Source organism: Protopterus annectens, chromosome 6.part0 (assembly GCF_019279795.1).
Source record: "Protopterus annectens isolate FY-2018-M chromosome 6.part0, PAN1.0, whole genome shotgun sequence".
Taxonomy (NCBI): Eukaryota; Metazoa; Chordata; order Ceratodontiformes; family Protopteridae; genus Protopterus; species Protopterus annectens.
This window is the reverse complement of record NC_056737.1, coordinates 166,397,800-166,415,272: the sequence shown is the minus strand read 5'-3', so window position 1 is coordinate 166,415,272 and position 17,473 is coordinate 166,397,800. Positions and strand designations below refer to the sequence as shown.

The following is a 17,473-nucleotide window of genomic DNA, read 5'->3' as shown; positions in this document are numbered from 1 at the left end:
GACACTGAGACATTCCAGTGCAACATCAGACTCATGCCCTTAGGAGTGTTTTATTTATGTGTGCTACCCATTACCCTGCCAGATGTGTAATGACATCACGTAAGGAAAGTCTGCCAATGCATGTCCCCACCCCTCCCCCCATATTTGTACACATTTTTATTAACTGAATCGTGTTTTCATAAATGTATATTCTCATCAATATCAGTTGCACTAAATGTATGTCAGGTTGTATTAATTTTATAATATCTGTTATTCAGCTTTAAAATGTAATACACTTTTGAAATAAGAAAGTATAACTGAAATATAGGAGGAACAGGGATCATGAAGATTGTTATAGTCAGTTTCCATAAATATCTTGTGCTAGAGCATAATGCAACGAATTACAATTAAATGGAATACCACTGCTGCCATTTTTTTTGGCAGAATCTAAATTTCATGCATGTGCTTCATGTTGTATGGATTAATTTGGAGAATCTGTTTGTAAGGAAGCCGGATCTCTGAGTGCTAACCTGTCTTGTTTAAACTTACATTATAGTAATTTGTATTTATTTCTGTAGTACAATACTTGTACATGAAGGAGAACAGTTTCTGATGTTGGTGTTATTTGTACTTTCTCCACGACTGTGTGACCACAGAATTAGTATATTTAAGTAAGAGGGTATGGAGTGCTAGCACTGTGAAGCAATACAATTTTATTTGTTCCTTGTATTATTTGTCAATAATGGATTTTTTATTTTAATTGGTTGTTTCAATGTGTTTGTTTCATTACTGATGGATTCGGTGATTTGACATTCATTTTCTGACAGGAATCTTGGAAAAACAGTTGAAACAGACATAATGAGCAAAGAAAAAAATCTTTCAAAATCATAATCAAAAGTTATAGAAAGAAGACAGTAGACTGGTGGATACTGAAAAAAATCAGGGAAATTGAATACAGATTTTCCTCAGAAATTGTATACTATGGAAGAAGGAAAGGAGACAGGGTTTGACAGTCGGGGATGCAGAAAAAAATAAATTAAATTTTAGAATAAAGATGTAGGTAACAATAAAAGAAGCAACCTTGACAGTGGTGGAATTTGGAATGCATTTTTAATATGATTTGGAAAGATTTGGCTCTAGACTCTTACATTAAATTCTGCCTTGAACTAAAAGTCTGTTCCTATAAACTTGATCAGTGCAAATGGTTCCAAAATGATAGTGTCACATGGGAGCAAACCATGAAAACTAATGCCAGGAACAAGTACTTCCACATTCTCTACTAGAAGTAATTTATTCAAATAAGCACACATCTCTTTCATCTTCTGCTGTCCTATTCCTATCCAAATCCACTACAGCTTACTCCCTGCCTCTTTGTCCACTTATCCATCTTGTCTCATCCCTCATCAGACTAGATCTTCCTCCTTCACTATTCTTCCTTCTGTTTTATCTTCTCTGTAGCAAGTACAATTGCACATATTGTAAACAGTACCCTGATTTTATCACATGTACTACATGTTCATGTAACTAAATCTACACCATTTGTTATTCAATGTCCTCACTGCCATCCACACATTCCTTCCAGATAGTTCTTATTTGATCTATTGTAAGTCTGACTGAACTTCATAAAGGTCAATTTGTGTTCTACTTCTGACAACAAGAAAATAAACACATAACTCAATATATACAAGCAAAAATAAATGTTATATGCCGAGGCAAAGGACCATTTTCCATGTATATCAGTTATCTGAAAAAAAACATTAATGCAAGGAAGAAATGGGGCTTATGAAAGAGAAGACCAGTTAGGCATCTTAATTCAGTTGTTAAGTTTGGCTTGTCTGATACACCGAGAAGAATATGAAAAGTCAGAAAGGATTGGATTAGATGTGTAGTTTAGAGAGAAAGAAGACTCAAGTTAATGTATTTAACTTTATAGACAAAACATTATTAGAGAAAGCACAGCTGAGAAGTGTAAAGGCTTACAATGTGACTTAATCAGGAAAAACACTTACTACGGTGACTCCTGAATGTATTCTGAGAGATCTAAGTAAGAAGGTGGGTCAATAATTGATGTAAATCATTAGAAATAAGAGTAAGGCAGCAATGGATTATGTAATAATAAATGACAGGGTGATGACTGAGAGTAGAGAAATCATCAGAAGAGTACACAGGGGTATTCAGTCAAAATGGTTGATAGCTGGTGTTTGAGTAGAATGAGGAGTGAGCATTATAGCAAAAGAGCAGTGAAGGATGAAATCATGTGTTTATTGGATGAAGTTATATTATGCAAGGTGATCAAAGGAAAACCTCTGAAAATTTTGAAGAAGCTGAGCTGTACAAGAAGATGTCAAAGATAAAATCTAATTACAGGAAGTCATGTATTATTTAATCTAGCAATGGGGATGAATAAATATTTAGCATAGCTGTAAAAAGTGAGGAAAAGATGTATGAAATGTATTTTGTGAAATTATGGTATAATTATAGATAAACCAGGTAGGAGCTTTGCAGTAGATAAAGAAAGTACTTGGAGGACGGAATTCTTTTTGAACAGGTGAGTAATCAGATATAGAAATACCTTCTGTACTGTATAGTACACAGAGTCACTCGTAAGTCTCTGCACTTTGTGCCACTGAGTGATGTGTACTATATACTGAGCAGTGGCTTAGTACATGTGGCATATAGTGGTACACTAAGTACACAGTGGTTCATAGCACACAATGAAACAGTGCATACTGGGGAAGGTACAATGGTTGAAGTAACAAGATGGGAAGTGCAGAATCTTAATTTGTGTGTGCTACATGAAAGTAAGGCATTGGGTAAGTAAAGAAGGATTGCATGTGGAAGTTGAAGCACAATGCATTGCACTCTATATACTCTGCATAGCATTAGGGCAATAGGGAATGTGGGCACTAAAGCACATAACATTGCAGCATACATAGCCTACACAAAAGCAGGGTAGTAGGTGATCTATGACAGCATGATAATGGGCATCAGAGTCCATAACATCACAGCCTGTAAGCTATGCAATATAGCAATGCAATAATTTACCGATGCAGCCACACACATACAGCAAGTCACACAGCATCAGAGCCTGTGCATCCTATATGACATCAGTGTATTATGTGACCTAATGAATACAGAAGACGAGCAAGGAGCACAGCACTGTAGCTGATACATACTTCAACTGCATGAGCATAGTACTTACAGTGAAAAACGGAAAGTTATTGCAGCACTTTTATTGCAGTACTGTTAAAGTGTTTTTTTAGAAGAATGCTTCCCCTCCACTCACCACCTGACTTGAATCAGTGTCCCGATTCTTCTTACTTATATATACTGAAAACACTGTACCTTGCAGTAAATGCAGTTCTTTGAGATACTGAAATCTCAAAACCAGAATCAGTAATAATACCTAAGCGCTATTTAGTATTCATACCTGAGTGTTAGGTGTCTGTTAATACATTTTTTTCTCAGCTTTCCAACTATTAACCCTGTGCTGCTCATGACTATATCTGACTGACAGCTCTAAGCTAACAGAAACTTCAAAGAAAAGTGTAAGCAATCAGATGATGAAGTAGCCTTGAGCTATGAAAGCACTCACTTTGGATTACATTTCTGTATGTTTTTAGCAGATATGGTCTGGAGCCTCCTTTGTTGCTTTTGTATGGTATTACTTTACCTCTGCACAAATATATGATGGACAGGGTCTTGCACCATGTAAAAAACTGGTTTTAGTATTTTTTTTTATGAGTTTGATAAGTCACAATGCATTCAAAGACTGTGTACTGTTATATTGAATCTCTTTGTGGTGCACATCAATTATTTAATATAGATGTAAGTGAAAGTATAACATTAGTAGAAAAGTAGAAAGTATAACATTCACATGTGTGTGATTATTCATGATAACCCATGTTCTTGAACAAGCATGTGCTGAATGTTCTTTGATCAAACTTAACTGTGTGAAAGTCAACCTTTAAAAAAGAAAAAAAGAAGTTATGTACTCACCATAACATTCCATCTGAGTAGGTAAACTTCATTTTTCAGCAACCTGTGGGTATCAGATCCATATCGGAACTGAGCCGGCAGCTTCAAACAGCTAAGATCTGAGCTCCAAGCTCCTCCCCCTACCCATAATCCCTTGCCATCCCTCTCTGACCTCAGATCAAGTTTGCTGTAGTAACACAGAACATTACAAAACAAGGATCACCTGCACATCTTAACCTGGTGTTATCCAGAGAAAAGGACAAAGAATCCTTCTAGGATGCACTATAGGTTAGGGGGATGGAGGGGGGGGGGGTTGGTTGCTGACAAATGAAGTTTACCTACTCAGATGGAACGTTATGGTGAGTACATAACTTCTTTATCTGAAGTAGTTAACTTCATTTGTTCATCAACCTGTGGGACAGAGTCCCCAGCTACCCAAACTTGGGAGGTCCTCATGGAAGGATATTATGGAGCACTGCAGAGCCGAAGGATGCTCTCCCTCTGGAAATTATATCCAACTTGTAATGGCTAATAAAAGTATGGGATGAAGCCCAAGTGGCTGCTGAACAAATGTCATCCAAGGACACTCTGGAGCAAAAGGCAGCAGAAATAGAAATCGATCGGGTAGAATGAGCGTGGACTCCTTCAGGTTCAGGCCGGCCAGAACTCTTATATGCCAGAAGTATACATTGGGAAATCCATCTGGACAATGTAACTTTTGATACTGGCTTGCCCAAAGAGGATTTAGCAAAGGATACAAAGAGTTGCTCAGATTTCCTATGTTCAACGGTCCTGTGCAAGTAGAATCTCAATTGCCTGTGTACGTCCAGAGAATGTAGTTTGTATTCACCCCTGTTTTGATAATTTGGAAAGAAAACTGGTAAATTAATAGATTAATTGATACTGGGCTCAGAAGCAACTTTGGGTAGAAAGGAGGGATTTGTCCTGAGGGAAACTGTATCTTTATGGAAGACCAAGTAAGGAGGTTTGGCACAGAGGGCTTGAAACTCTGAAACCCTTCTAGCCAAAGTGATAGCGATGAGAAAAGCTGTCTTCCAAGATAAATATTTTAGATCCACCGAAGCTGCAGGTTCAAATGGAGGGGCTGTCAGAGACTGGAGAACAAGGGTTAAATCCCATGGAGGGACTGCGTCTTTAACCGGAGGCCTTAAGAGGAAGGTGCCTTTTAAAAAAGTCTTACATAATTTGGAAGAGGCTAAGGAACCGAGATCACTTCCCACATGATAATGGGAAATAGCGGCTAATTGGACTTTGACCGTAGAAGAGCTAGCACCTTGGTCGAATAAAGTTGATAGAAATTATAACACTGCTGGTATTGGAGCTGTAAAGGGATCCAATTTTCTATGCTCTGCCAGATGGTAAAGCGTTTCCATTTGTTGTTATAAACCTTTCTCGTAGAAGGTTTATGAGCGGCTACTAAAATAGCCTTAACAGGGGACGAGATACCGGGAGTCCTAGCCATTACTGGAACTGGATCAACTAAGCTGTGAGCTTGAGGTTGTCCAGATTCAGGGTTGATAATCCTAGTGGGTAAGAGATCAGATCTGGGGTGGGATCTAGAATCCATGGAGGATTCACCAGATGAGACCATAGGCATGGGAACCATGTTTGATGAGGCCAGAATGGGGCTATGAGGATGACTCTGCTCCCCAACCGACGGGCTTTCTGCAAGAATTTTAGCATTAGGGGAAGAGGAGGATAAGCATAAAGTAGACCGGATGGCCAGAGCATCTCTGGGGGATTCCCCTGATGGGGGAATTAGAGCGAAGTAGTCACTGCACTTTGCGTTCGAAGGAGACGCGAAGAGATCGCAGCAAGGTTGACCCCACTTGAGGAAGATTTGCTTCACTATTCTGGGGTTCAGAGACCACTCGTACGGTGAGAGGATGGTTCGACTCAGCCTGTCTGCCAAAATGTTTCACCGACCCGGAATGTGCGTCGCTATGAGAAAGCGGTTGGTGGAGATCGCTCATTCCCAAACTCTCATGGCCTCTTGACAAAGTGGGTAGGATCTAGTTCCCCCCTGTTTGTTGATATACCAGACCACTGACATGTTGTCTGTCTGAATTGTAACTGTCCCTAAGGGAAGAAGGGCCTGGAGTGCTTGCAACACCAAAAGCACTGCTCTCATCTCTAGGACATTGATATACAACAAGGTCTCTGAATGGATCCACGTGCCTTGGACGGTTCTGTACATACAGTGCCCTCCACCCTAGGCATGAAGCATCTGTGGTCACCGTGGCTAAAGGAGGGGACATAGAAAAGGGACGCCCTTTCTGGAGGTCCGGGGACTGGATCCACCAGAGCAGGGATTTCCTGAAAACCCTGCTGAGGGAAATGGGAGAATTCAGTGGATGTTGCAGGATGGACCATTGAACCTGCAGGGTCCACTGAAGTATCCTCATGTTCAAGCACGCTAAAGGTAGCAGATTGATTGTTACCGCCATGGAACCTAGAGCCCTCAGAACCAATTCTGCTGGAGGAGCTGAGGATTGTAGAAGGGCCAGTACGTGGAGCTTGAGTTTGAAGCCGGTCCGGAGTTAAGAAGACTTTCAATAGATTTGTGTCTAACCTGGCTCCTATGAAGTCCAAGATCTGTGTTGGTTGAAGGAAAGATTTCTTGAGGTTGATTGTGATTCCCAGCCGGGAGGCCAAGTGAAGGAAGTAATTTCTGGCTGAACATAGTAGATGCCTGGTGGGGGCGGTCAGGAGCCAGTCGTCCGGTACGGGAAGACCTGTATCCCCTGGAGTCTCAGGTAGGCAGCTACAACTGCCAAAACTTTGGTGAACACCCTGGGGGCTGTGGTGAGACCAAAGGGAAGGGCCCTGAACTGGTAGTGTCTGGCTCCTAGCCAGAAGCGGAGAAACCTTCTGAATCATCTGTCCATCAAAATGTGGTAGTACGCATCCTTGAGGTCTATCGAGCACATCCAGTCGTTCTCCTGTAAGAGTGGGAGAATGGATTGAATGGTGACCATCCGGAACTTCTCTTTGGTCACTGACAGGTTCAGAAAGGACAGGTCGAGGATTGGCCTTAGGTCCCCCATTTTTTTTGGCACCAGAAAGAACCTGGAGAAAAAGCCCGATCCGGATTGGTCTCGGGGGACGCGCTGGATCGCTCTTTTTTCTAGCAGCTGGCTTATTTCTGCAGCTGCTGCCTCCCTTTGATTGGGTGGGGCATCAGGGAGGCTCTGGGGTCTGGGAGGGGGATACAGAAAGGGAATTTTGTAATCTCTGGATATGATTCGAAGCACCCAGTGATCTGTTGTGATGGACTCCCAAACTGCTAGGTGCCTCGAGAAGCAACCCCTGACTGCCTCCAGAGTGGAACAGTCGGGCAAACCTTCAGGGCTGCTGTGCGGGCCAATCTGAAAAGGGTTCTCTTGACCTGAAATTCTTCGGTCCCCCTCTGCCTCTGGGCCGGCATCAAACCTGTCCTCCTCTGCCTCTGAAGGATGAGGGGTCCGGAACAAAATGGGACTGTTGAGACTTCCGGAACCATATCTTCTTTTGTCCCCTTTGGTTCCTGGAGAAGGACCTCTGGGGAGCTGAGAAGCGGACTCCAACGGCAGACAACGTCTTCCCGTCTTTCTCGCTCTGGACCAGAGTGTCACGGACAGTCTTGCCAAATAGCGAAGAACTGTCAAAAATGGCATTCGCGAAGGATGCCTTGAAGGGTTCCGCAAAATCACAAAGGCAGAGCCAAACATGTCACTGTAAGACTATGCCCGCTCCGCTAGCTCTAGCGGCTCCTTCCATAGCATGGGAAAGGAGGCACATAGAAGTGTTTGAAATGGACTTAAGAGTGGCCATTTGAGCTGAGAATACCTTCTTATCCTCGGCCAACATGGACTCTGGGGGTGATCCGGCGTATTCCTTGATAAGATTCCACTGGAGTCATATCACGTGTGCCATATAATTCAGCAACCTTATGGAGAAGGTAGCTGAAGCGAACATCCGCTTCCCCAGGCGGTCCATCATCCGAGACTCCTTGTCGGGAGGGTGGACCGAGGAACTCTCCTGGGCTAGTTCCTTTTTGGTGGCGGCCGCCACCAACATGGCATCTACAGGAGCATCCTTGCTCCAAACCGTCCTATCACTGGGGGGACTGAGGATTCTATCTGGTCTCTTAGGAATGGGCTCCACAGTGTCCGGTTCCTTCCATGCCCTGGTAGTGATCAGATCTACCAGGGGATCGGTGGGAGGGGACACCCAAGAGGTAGATGGGCCTGTGTCAAATGCCTCCAGAAACACAGACTCATCAGAGGAAATTTTTGGGCAGACGACCCCCCCCTCTAATGCGTAACATTTCCATAATGTCTCCGAAGGAGATGTCTTCGGGGGTGACCTTGGGGAACCTTCCCCTTCCTCTAAATCTGTGTCCTCCGTCAAGGACTCAGGTGAGTCCAAGTGCCTCCTCTTGCACTTACGTTTGTGAGGAACCTCCTCGGGGGGCTGTCCAAAGAGGTCTCACCAACCACATCTTGTTCCTCCAAAGGAACCATCTGGGACGTAGGCACAGGCTGTCCCTGGGGCCGGGAGATGGAAGGTAGGCCCATCTGAGAGAGAGTGCAGGGTGGAACCGTAGAAGGAGCCTCGAGTCTCCTGACAATACCCTCTCCACAACATCGAACGTTGAAGGAGAACCGCTCTCTCTTGGATCCGAGAGCAGTCCCCTCGGATCCGATGTGTGGATTGGAGCCGGCACTGAAGCAATCGGATCCGAAGGGCCAGTATGCTCCAACCGAGATGGAGTCGAAGACACACTGACACCTCCGGATTCAAAGCTCAACTCTTGGCTCTGAGAGGTCGGATCCTAAAAGGTACCCGACAAACTCGAGGGTGCGGTCGGAGCCTAAGTACGAGGTACTATCGGTGCCGACCCTCCCCCAGCTCCCAAGCAACTCATATCTGAAGGCTCTGAACCCCGGAAGTGGGTCGGAGAAGGAGCAATCGGGATGAAAAAGGGGATCGAGCTCCCCCCCGGAGGGGGGAGGCAGGAGCACTCCCATCTGCAGCTGGGCCTGGAGGAACCTACGCATCATCCGGTCCATATCTGTATCGGACAAGCTTCGGGTGGACCTAGAAGAGGCCACCGAGGTGGGCCGGGAGTGCTGCCTTAATGATCTTGAAGGCGACCAGGTCTCCTCCTCCGGCTCCATGGAGAAACGAGGTGAATGGAGCCGGGAAGGAGAAGGCCCAGAAGCCCTGGGAGAGGCTGCCTGTTTAGCCGGCAGAGCCGAGGAGGAAGACTTAGCCCGTTGCTTGTGATGTCTCTCTTTCTTCCTCTCCCACCTTGCTTCCCTCTCCTCCTGGCCTAAGGTGGGAGGATGAGTCCTGGCCAGGGGAGCAGGGGTAGAAGGAGGCACTGCCGTGGCCGCGGCAGGTGCCACCGAGGGAGAGGAGGTAGACTTCGAGTCCGGGGGCAGAAGTCCCGCCAGAATCAACTTCGACCTCCTGTCCTTTAGGGTCCTGGGGTTAAAGGCTGCACAAATAGTGCAGCCTGAGGAGAGGTGGTCAACCCCAAGGCAGATAAAACACCGAGTGTGGCCATCTGCTGGGAATAGCTTATGACCACACTCAGTGTATTTAGAGAAAAAGGTTTTTGGGGCCTCAGACATAGTCTGACTAAAAAACACACAAGGTCCAACACACACACCTTCACACACACGGGGAGGAAATTAAACTAGACTAAATAAAACAATTAACAATTTTTATAACTAAAATTCTAAGTAGGGAGCAACACACACAACAGTAATTTTAACTACGGGGGAAAAAAGGGTAGATAAGATTTTCCTCACAAAATGACTAACTCCCACACCTGGAACTCATTCAAAGCTGCTGATTCAACCGCGGCAAACGAGATCTGAGGTCAGAGAGGGATGGCAGGGGATTATGGATAGGGGAGGAGCTTGGAGCTTGGATCTTAGCTGTTTGAAGCTGCCGGCTCGGATCCGATATGGATCCGATACCCACAGGTTGATGAACAAATGAAGTTAACTACTTCAGATATACATTTTTCGCATTTTCAAGTAATATTTCTCTTACTCCTCCGAGACTGTGGTGGTGGTGCTGCAGTAGCGTTGTCACCTCATAGCAAGACGTTGTCCCATTCAATTCTCAGCTAGAGCATCTTCTGTGTGGAGGCATATGTGAATGGGGCATGCCTTCGTTGAAGGTTGTGCATCAGGGCTGGTAACCCGGTATGTAAAAATCCAGTACCAATCATTAGCGGACCAGAGTTCCGCTGTGGCAACCCCTAACCGGGAAAAGCCGAAAGACACAAACAAACAAAATTTCTCTTACTCCGAGCTCAATAACCTCAATACTGGTGTACATGACTTGGGAAGAAAGGAGTATCTCCCTGCATGGGGTGTGGAGAGATTTGCTTACAATACAATAACTAATTGTGGTCACGTGTTTCTGCTTATGTCTGTTTCAGGTTGTTACTTTTTATCAAACAGCATTCACTGAATCCTGGTTTAATAATGTAATGTGTGGTGTGATAGTTTTGGTGGCAGATATACACTGTTCTCAATGTACTCCTTTATCTCTGTCCTATAGAAGGATTTATATCGTAATAAAAAGTCTGGTGTTCACCAAAGCTATTACAGAGGCCCTGAGCTTACAGCTACCACTGGCATACTTTCCTGTTGACCATAATTCTAGCCCAGGCTGAATAAAGGGTTTGGGCTAGGCGGGAGGGGGTAAGATAGTCTCTAAAAGCAGTAGAAGCTTCAGTGAATTAAGATTCCAGGATAAGAGCTGTTATGTGCAGCTGAAGAGTCAAACAATTCTAAATTATGTCATAGCCTAACTATAACAGACTTTCCTGTTGACCATAATTCTAGCCCAGGCTGAATAAAGGGTTTGGGCTAGGCGGGAGGGGGTAAGATAGTCTCTCCACACCCCATGCAGGGAGATACTCCTTTCTTCCCAAGTCATGTACTTCTTTTGAAGTTCCCTATTTAAAATCCGCCTCTGAGCATTTTCTTCTGGCTATACTACTCAGCAACAGCTCCTCATGGTCCTGCAGAGTGGTTCTAGCAGCAGAGAACTGAGAAAAGCGACTACTTTCCTGATTTAAGTATCTTTTGCTGTTTTTTACCTGAAATACCTTCCCTTGCTTACTTTGAACAAGCTTAAACTGTTTTTTTAACTGTTTGTTGCATTATATATTATTTGCACTTAAAGTTTCATTTAGAAAGTTGTTTGTTTGTTTGTTAAATTTAACTGTTGAGGCTGCCCACTAAAGTGTGCTAGCCTGTGTAACTGATTTATTACTGTTACCTGCATTTCTGTGTGCTTTCTATCTCAAAAACAAAAAACTAGTTTAGACCAGTATACAGGCTTTGCTGTTATCTGGGCTGTGGTGTAGTTCCTGTGTTGTCCATTGCCTTACTTGGATAGAAGGAAGTTTCTTTGCTCACCAGTGGGAAGCCTTGAGCAGCCTATCTGTCCCTGAAGGAGGACCTCAGCACAAGAGCTTGTAGTAATTGGTTGTTTTGGACCATTTCTAGCTCTTTTGAAGTTCCCTGTTTAAAAGGTTAAACTTTTCTGCTCTTCAAATTTTCCTTAACTCTACTCTTATAATAATCAGTCTAATCGCTTTATTATAAGCCTAGCACTTGTTCTCAAAACCTCTCTTCTAAGTAAGCACTCACTAACTAAAGTAAGCACTACATCCACCTCCCTTCCAGTACCCCACTTCCTTAAAGGCACAGCACTCCCTTATAATATTCTAGCATGTCGAGTGGTAGATTACTAGCATCCTCTCCGGTTCAGCTGGTTAATCTGGGAATCTTGAGACAATGCTACAATTGTCTCATGTACACAGACAACCCTCTCCTCCTCCCAACAAACACAAATACATGTGATAGATGCAACTATATAGCCAAACTGGAGGCTGAACTCTCTCAACTCAGGACTGGCAGGACCAGACAGGAGGAGAAGGTAACCACACACACACCAAACCCAGTCCCACATAGACCTATCACAACTGCAAACCAAACACATAATAACACAAAGACATACTCGGAGGCTCTAACAAAAAACTTACCAAAACAGCAGAGGCTCCCAAAGCAGACACCCAAAAATCCACCACCTCAAAACATAACACATGCAACACATACTTCAATAAATCAGTGTGTCAAACAGTCACAGCCCTTAAGGCCAAACACCATGCCTGATACACTAGTAATAGATGACTCTATAGTCAGACACACCAGGCTGAACAAGGAGAAGGTAACAGTGAGCTGCCTATCAGGAGCTAGGATCTGCCACATAACACATGCACTCAGGTCACTCCAAAGCAACATTGTCCATGCCGGCATGAATGAACTACATGAAAAGAGACATAGAGGAGCTCTCTGATTATGTAGCCCAGGCTGGTATGACCCTGACCCTGAGCAGCATCTTGCCCTCACCAAGAATGATGCCACAATACAAAACAAGATGATCAGCTTTAATAATTGGCTCAAATACTGGTGTCATTCTAGGGATCCAATGTCTGTCTGCTTGGGATGACATGCTGGACAACTTGCATCTGTCACCACTGGGCTTCCGGATATTGGCTAAGGCTCTTGCCTCCCCATAGTGCCTTTTTAGGCAAGGCTCAAAAGACAAACCCACCTCCTTAGAAAACAAAAATGGAAAAAAATTAAGGGTAATGCTGCTCAATGCCAGAAGTCTAAATCTCAAGATGCAGGCTCAAGCACTCCTCAGTATGGAGAACATCGATGTCTGTGCAGTAACTGAAACCTGGTTCAAGGCTCCTGAGAGCACCCCAGTGCTACCAGGCTATACCCCATATTCATCAAGGACACCCACACCTCCAGGTTAGTGGCAACAAATGAAGCATCAGAGACCATCCAGGTGCAACTAACCATAGGCAAAACTGCTATACAACTGGTAGCATGTTACAGACCACCCTCCCAATCTCAGGAACCCCATTCAGCCTTCCTGAAGACATTGGAGGATATGAATGTATCACCAAACACCATCATATTGGGAGACTTAACATAGACTGGGTGCATTATTCTAGCCCAAACACCCTAGCCCAAAGGTTCCTGGAATTCATAAATTCAAATGCAATGGAACAGCTAGTCACCTCTCCCACAAGGGGAGATAATATACTAGACCTGATCATCACAAACATGGGGACAAAGTGCTCCACACCAGAAGTATTCCCCTCACTAGTGAGATCTGACCACAAACTAATCACCCTGGATATATATATCCCACCTCCACCCCCAACACAAAAGACTACAGTGAAAAACTTCTCAAAAGCTGACTTTACACTTCTTAAAACTGAGATGGTATCCTTTAAGCCCACTGGGCCAGTGGAAACCACATCCCACAATGCAGAATCCTTCACAAATGCTTAACAAATTGTATAACAAACTCATAAAACATCCAAGGCCAACTTTGAGAGAAAAATCGCTATGGACACTAAAGATAACCACAAGGCCTTCTTCAGCTATGTTAGAAACCTGGGCAAACATTCTGGCAGACAGGTTCTGCTATTTAACCTTAGCCTTACTACAGGATATGTACCTGAACAACAGCAACAGTAGTCCCACTCCACAAAGGAGGCACCTCTACAGACCAACCAGCCTGGTCTGCAAAGCTATGGAAAGAATCATTATGGAACTCATAAACAGAGACATTGGGGACTTACAGACACTTGATCCCACCCAGTTCAGCTTTGTAAAGGGCAGATCCTGCCTTTTGAACCTGGTTGACTTTCAAAACAGTCACTAGAGCCATTGGAAAGCAGTCCATACAGCCTACCTGGACTTGGCACTCTGGCTTCATAGACAAGCTCAACAGCTTAAATGTAAATCCATATGTCACAAGATGGGTGGCAAACTGGCTAAAGGATAGAACCCATAAAGTCAAAATCGCTGGAGCCATGTCAGACTCAAAGCCAGTCACAAGTGGTGTCCCTGTCCTGGGACCCCTCTTGTTCGGCATTTATTTCTCAGATGTGAAAGCAAACATCAAAGTTTGCAGATGACTGCAAACCAGCTGACACATACATCCTACAGAAAGGCCTCACTGAAACGGACAACTGGTGCGTCATGGCCTTAAACTAAATGCCAAAAATGTATAGTCATCCCTTTGGGAAAAACAAAGTACTCACAAATTATCACATAGACAGTAACCCACTGTCAGAGACCTGGGGACCCAAGTCGATAGTGACCTCTCATTTGACACCCACATTGTGAAAGTGGTTAGAAAGACTTTCTACCTTGCCCACCTTATCATGAAGGGATTCACATCCAGATCAAAGGAGGTCATTGTATACTCCTCCCTTATCAGGCCCATGATTGAGTACAATGCCCCATTTGGTATGTACCTCACCCGCACTTGCAACAGCTAGAGACTCACCAAGAGGATCAAGGGTCTCCAACATATGTCATATGCTGCCACACTAAAGAAACTCCAGCTCTATTCAGTAGCAGGCCATGTCCAATCAGGAATTGATGGACATGCTCCATCTCAAAAAATCCAAATCCATCAGAACCACAAGAGCTAAAGATTTAAACCTCAGGACAAATATGAATAGAACATGCTAGGGGGACAGATTCATAACTCAGAGGCTTCCCATACTCTGGAACAGAATCCCAGTTCATGTTAGGCACTCTCTTCTTCAAAGCTCTCTTGTGAATGTTGGATGAGAGATGTTTACCGTAGAGTTTACATCTCTGTGTCTCACTACTAGACAGAGCACAGTAAAACTAATTCTATTATTATGTAAGGGGTCTTCACTGTGTCACTACTAGACAGAGGCACAGTATTCTAAATCTATTCTGTACACTTTTGTACCATTACAGGGTGGCGGAAGCCATGCCCCAGGGCAGATAGCCTAGTACTAAACTATGAAACTATGAAACTAAGAAGAGATCAAGCTTCTGGGAGACATAAGTCAGATAAGGTGATATGGTGGAAAAAGGGGTCATTATATGTAAGTGGGAATTTATATTTTGTAATTACAAAGGAAAGCTGAGTATAACTGGTTTAATCACTGTGGTTAGACAGCTTGAAACGACTGTGGTGTTTAGGAGTGCAACCAGTTTAAAAATTTATATAATTTATATTGTCCATTTTTTGTTAGTAATCGAAGTTCCCATGTAATTATTTGTCTCTATGGATGTTTATTTAGTAATTCCAAGAAAGAGTTATTTAATCCAAGTTAATAAGCACTTTTGCATGGAGAAAATAATGGTCACTTTAAAAAGCAATTTAAAATAAAATGTGGCTTAAGTTTAAATGTTGTGTTCTAATCTTTTTTAGATTCTATTGCGTGCATGAAGTGCCCCAAGGATGGTTGGCCTAATGAAAGACAGGACAAGTGCATCAAGAAAGTAATTGAATTCCTTTCCTATGAAGAACCACTAGGCATAACATTAACCACTGTTTCCATATTCTTAGTAATGGCTACTAGTGTCATCCTAACAATCTTTTTAAAGAGCCATCACACACCTGTTGTCAAGGCCAACAATCAAGAGCTTAGCTATATGCTTTTATTAAGTCTTATGTTGTGCTTCCTCTGTTCTTTAATTTTCATAGGCCATCCCAGACATGTGACATGTATGTTTCGACAAGTAGCATTTGGTATAATCTTTACATTGTCTATCTCTTGTGTTTTAGCAAAAACCATTGTGGTGGTAATTGCCTTTAATGCTAACAAGCCAAACAGTAACCTGAGGAAATACTCAGGCCCCAGACTGCCAAAAATATTAGTTATGCTCTGTACAATGTTTCAGGTTATAATATGCATTTCTTGGCTAATTGTCTCACCTCCATTTCAGGATGAAAATACAACTTCTATAACAGGAAGGATAATTATAGAATGTAATGAAGGCTTACCTGTGGCATTTTGGTGCATGCTGTTTTATATGGGCCTCTTAGCCACTGTGAGCCTCATAGTTGCCTTTTTGTCCAGAAATCTCCCAGACAGCTTTAATGAGGCTAAATTTATCACATTCAGTATGCTAGTCTTTATTAGTGTGTGGATGTCATTTATCCCAGCCTATTTGAGCACACAAGGGAAGCATATGGTAGTTGTGGAAATATTTGCCATTGTATCTTCAGGGGCTGGACTACTGCTTTGTATATTTCTCCCTAAGTGCTATATTATTCTGCTTAGACCACATATGAACACCAAAGAATATTTAATGGGGAAGGGGGTGTTTAAGAATGAAAAATATTAAATGAGATATTTTAAAGCATAACCTGAAATATATAAGGGGGCCAGTTATGTAGTCCTTGTTATACAAGTGGTGGAGTCGGGCACAGAGGAATTAACTTAGTTAATTTTAGTATTTTCTTTTTACATGATGGATGCCTGTGAATAAGATGCATTCTTCTCAGCCCTGCTTATATCCAGTTTGCTTCTGTTTATACTGAACATTTTTTCAACTGTAATGCACATCTGGAGTTTTCTTGCTTTCCACGAAGTTCCATAATCAAATTAGATTATAATTCTGCTGTGAAATTACTTCTGTAAACAGCTGTTGAGTTTTATTTTTATCATTTCAGGCCTTTATTTGTTTCTTTTTGAAGCTTTCATTAAGATGAAAGATCAAATAGACTGTTAAACAAAAGCCTGTGTTCCCCATGACTCTAGTTCAAGAACTTAAATGGAAGAGAAAAACTTTATCGAAGCAGGATAAAAAAGATAAAACAGAAAAAAATTCCACACAAGCGGAAAACCTAAATAAAATCTAAACTTTCCCTTTAGAATTAAAGAAGTCCTAAAGAATAATTCACCTGTGTGTTGATAAATTAATAGCTAAAATGTCAGCTATCAAATTTTAATTATACTTTATATGAGAAGCAAACTTGATCTCTAATATGGATAATTATCTGAATGATATGACCAAGAAATTCAAAGGTAACAAAAATTAGAAAGTAATGAAAAAGAACCTAATCTGAAACAGACTAATGGATCTTGGCTTGAGAAGCAGTAGATATTAATGGTCAGACTGTGCTATATGACACTTCTATAGAGAGACTCACATATACAGAGCCACAGTGCACAATCTGTAAAGCTGTCATATGCTGCATTGCGAGATCTTATGAGAACTAATTCATCTCAATAATAGTGCAGAACATACATTAGCTAGGCTCTACCTTTTATCACTTCATTTGGCATGGTGGCAAGAATACTACTCCCTTTTGGCATCTACTTCTCTAATGTCAAGGCCAACATCAAGGACCTCTAGCTGACCAAATTTGCAGATGATTGCAAATTAGGAGCAGTCATTAAATTCTCCACGGATCCTAATTTTCTTCAAGAAGGGCTAATACAGACAAACAGGTGATGTCAGAAACATGGACTAAAACTAAATGCCAAGAAATGCATAATAATACCCTTCAGGAAGTTAGCCAACTCTGGTAACTATCATATTGACAACACAACCTTAAAAGATGACCCAACAGTCAGCAACCTGGACACAAACATAGGCAGTAATCTCCCCTTTAATCA

General features: G+C 42.7%; 1 protein-coding gene across 1 annotated transcript in view; it reads left to right on the top strand.

Moving 5' to 3' along the window:
* The window catches only part of LOC122803782 (extracellular calcium-sensing receptor-like), a 238,218-nt gene extending 222,022 nt beyond the window's left edge, over positions 1 to 16,196 (top strand). Inside the window, exon 5 of the mRNA XM_044073470.1 lies at positions 15,277 to 16,196. Coding sequence (XP_043929405.1) covers positions 15,277 to 16,196 — 920 coding nt within the window. The remainder of the gene's footprint in view (positions 1 to 15,276) is intronic.
* Positions 16,197 to 17,473: the final 1,277 nt, after the last annotated feature.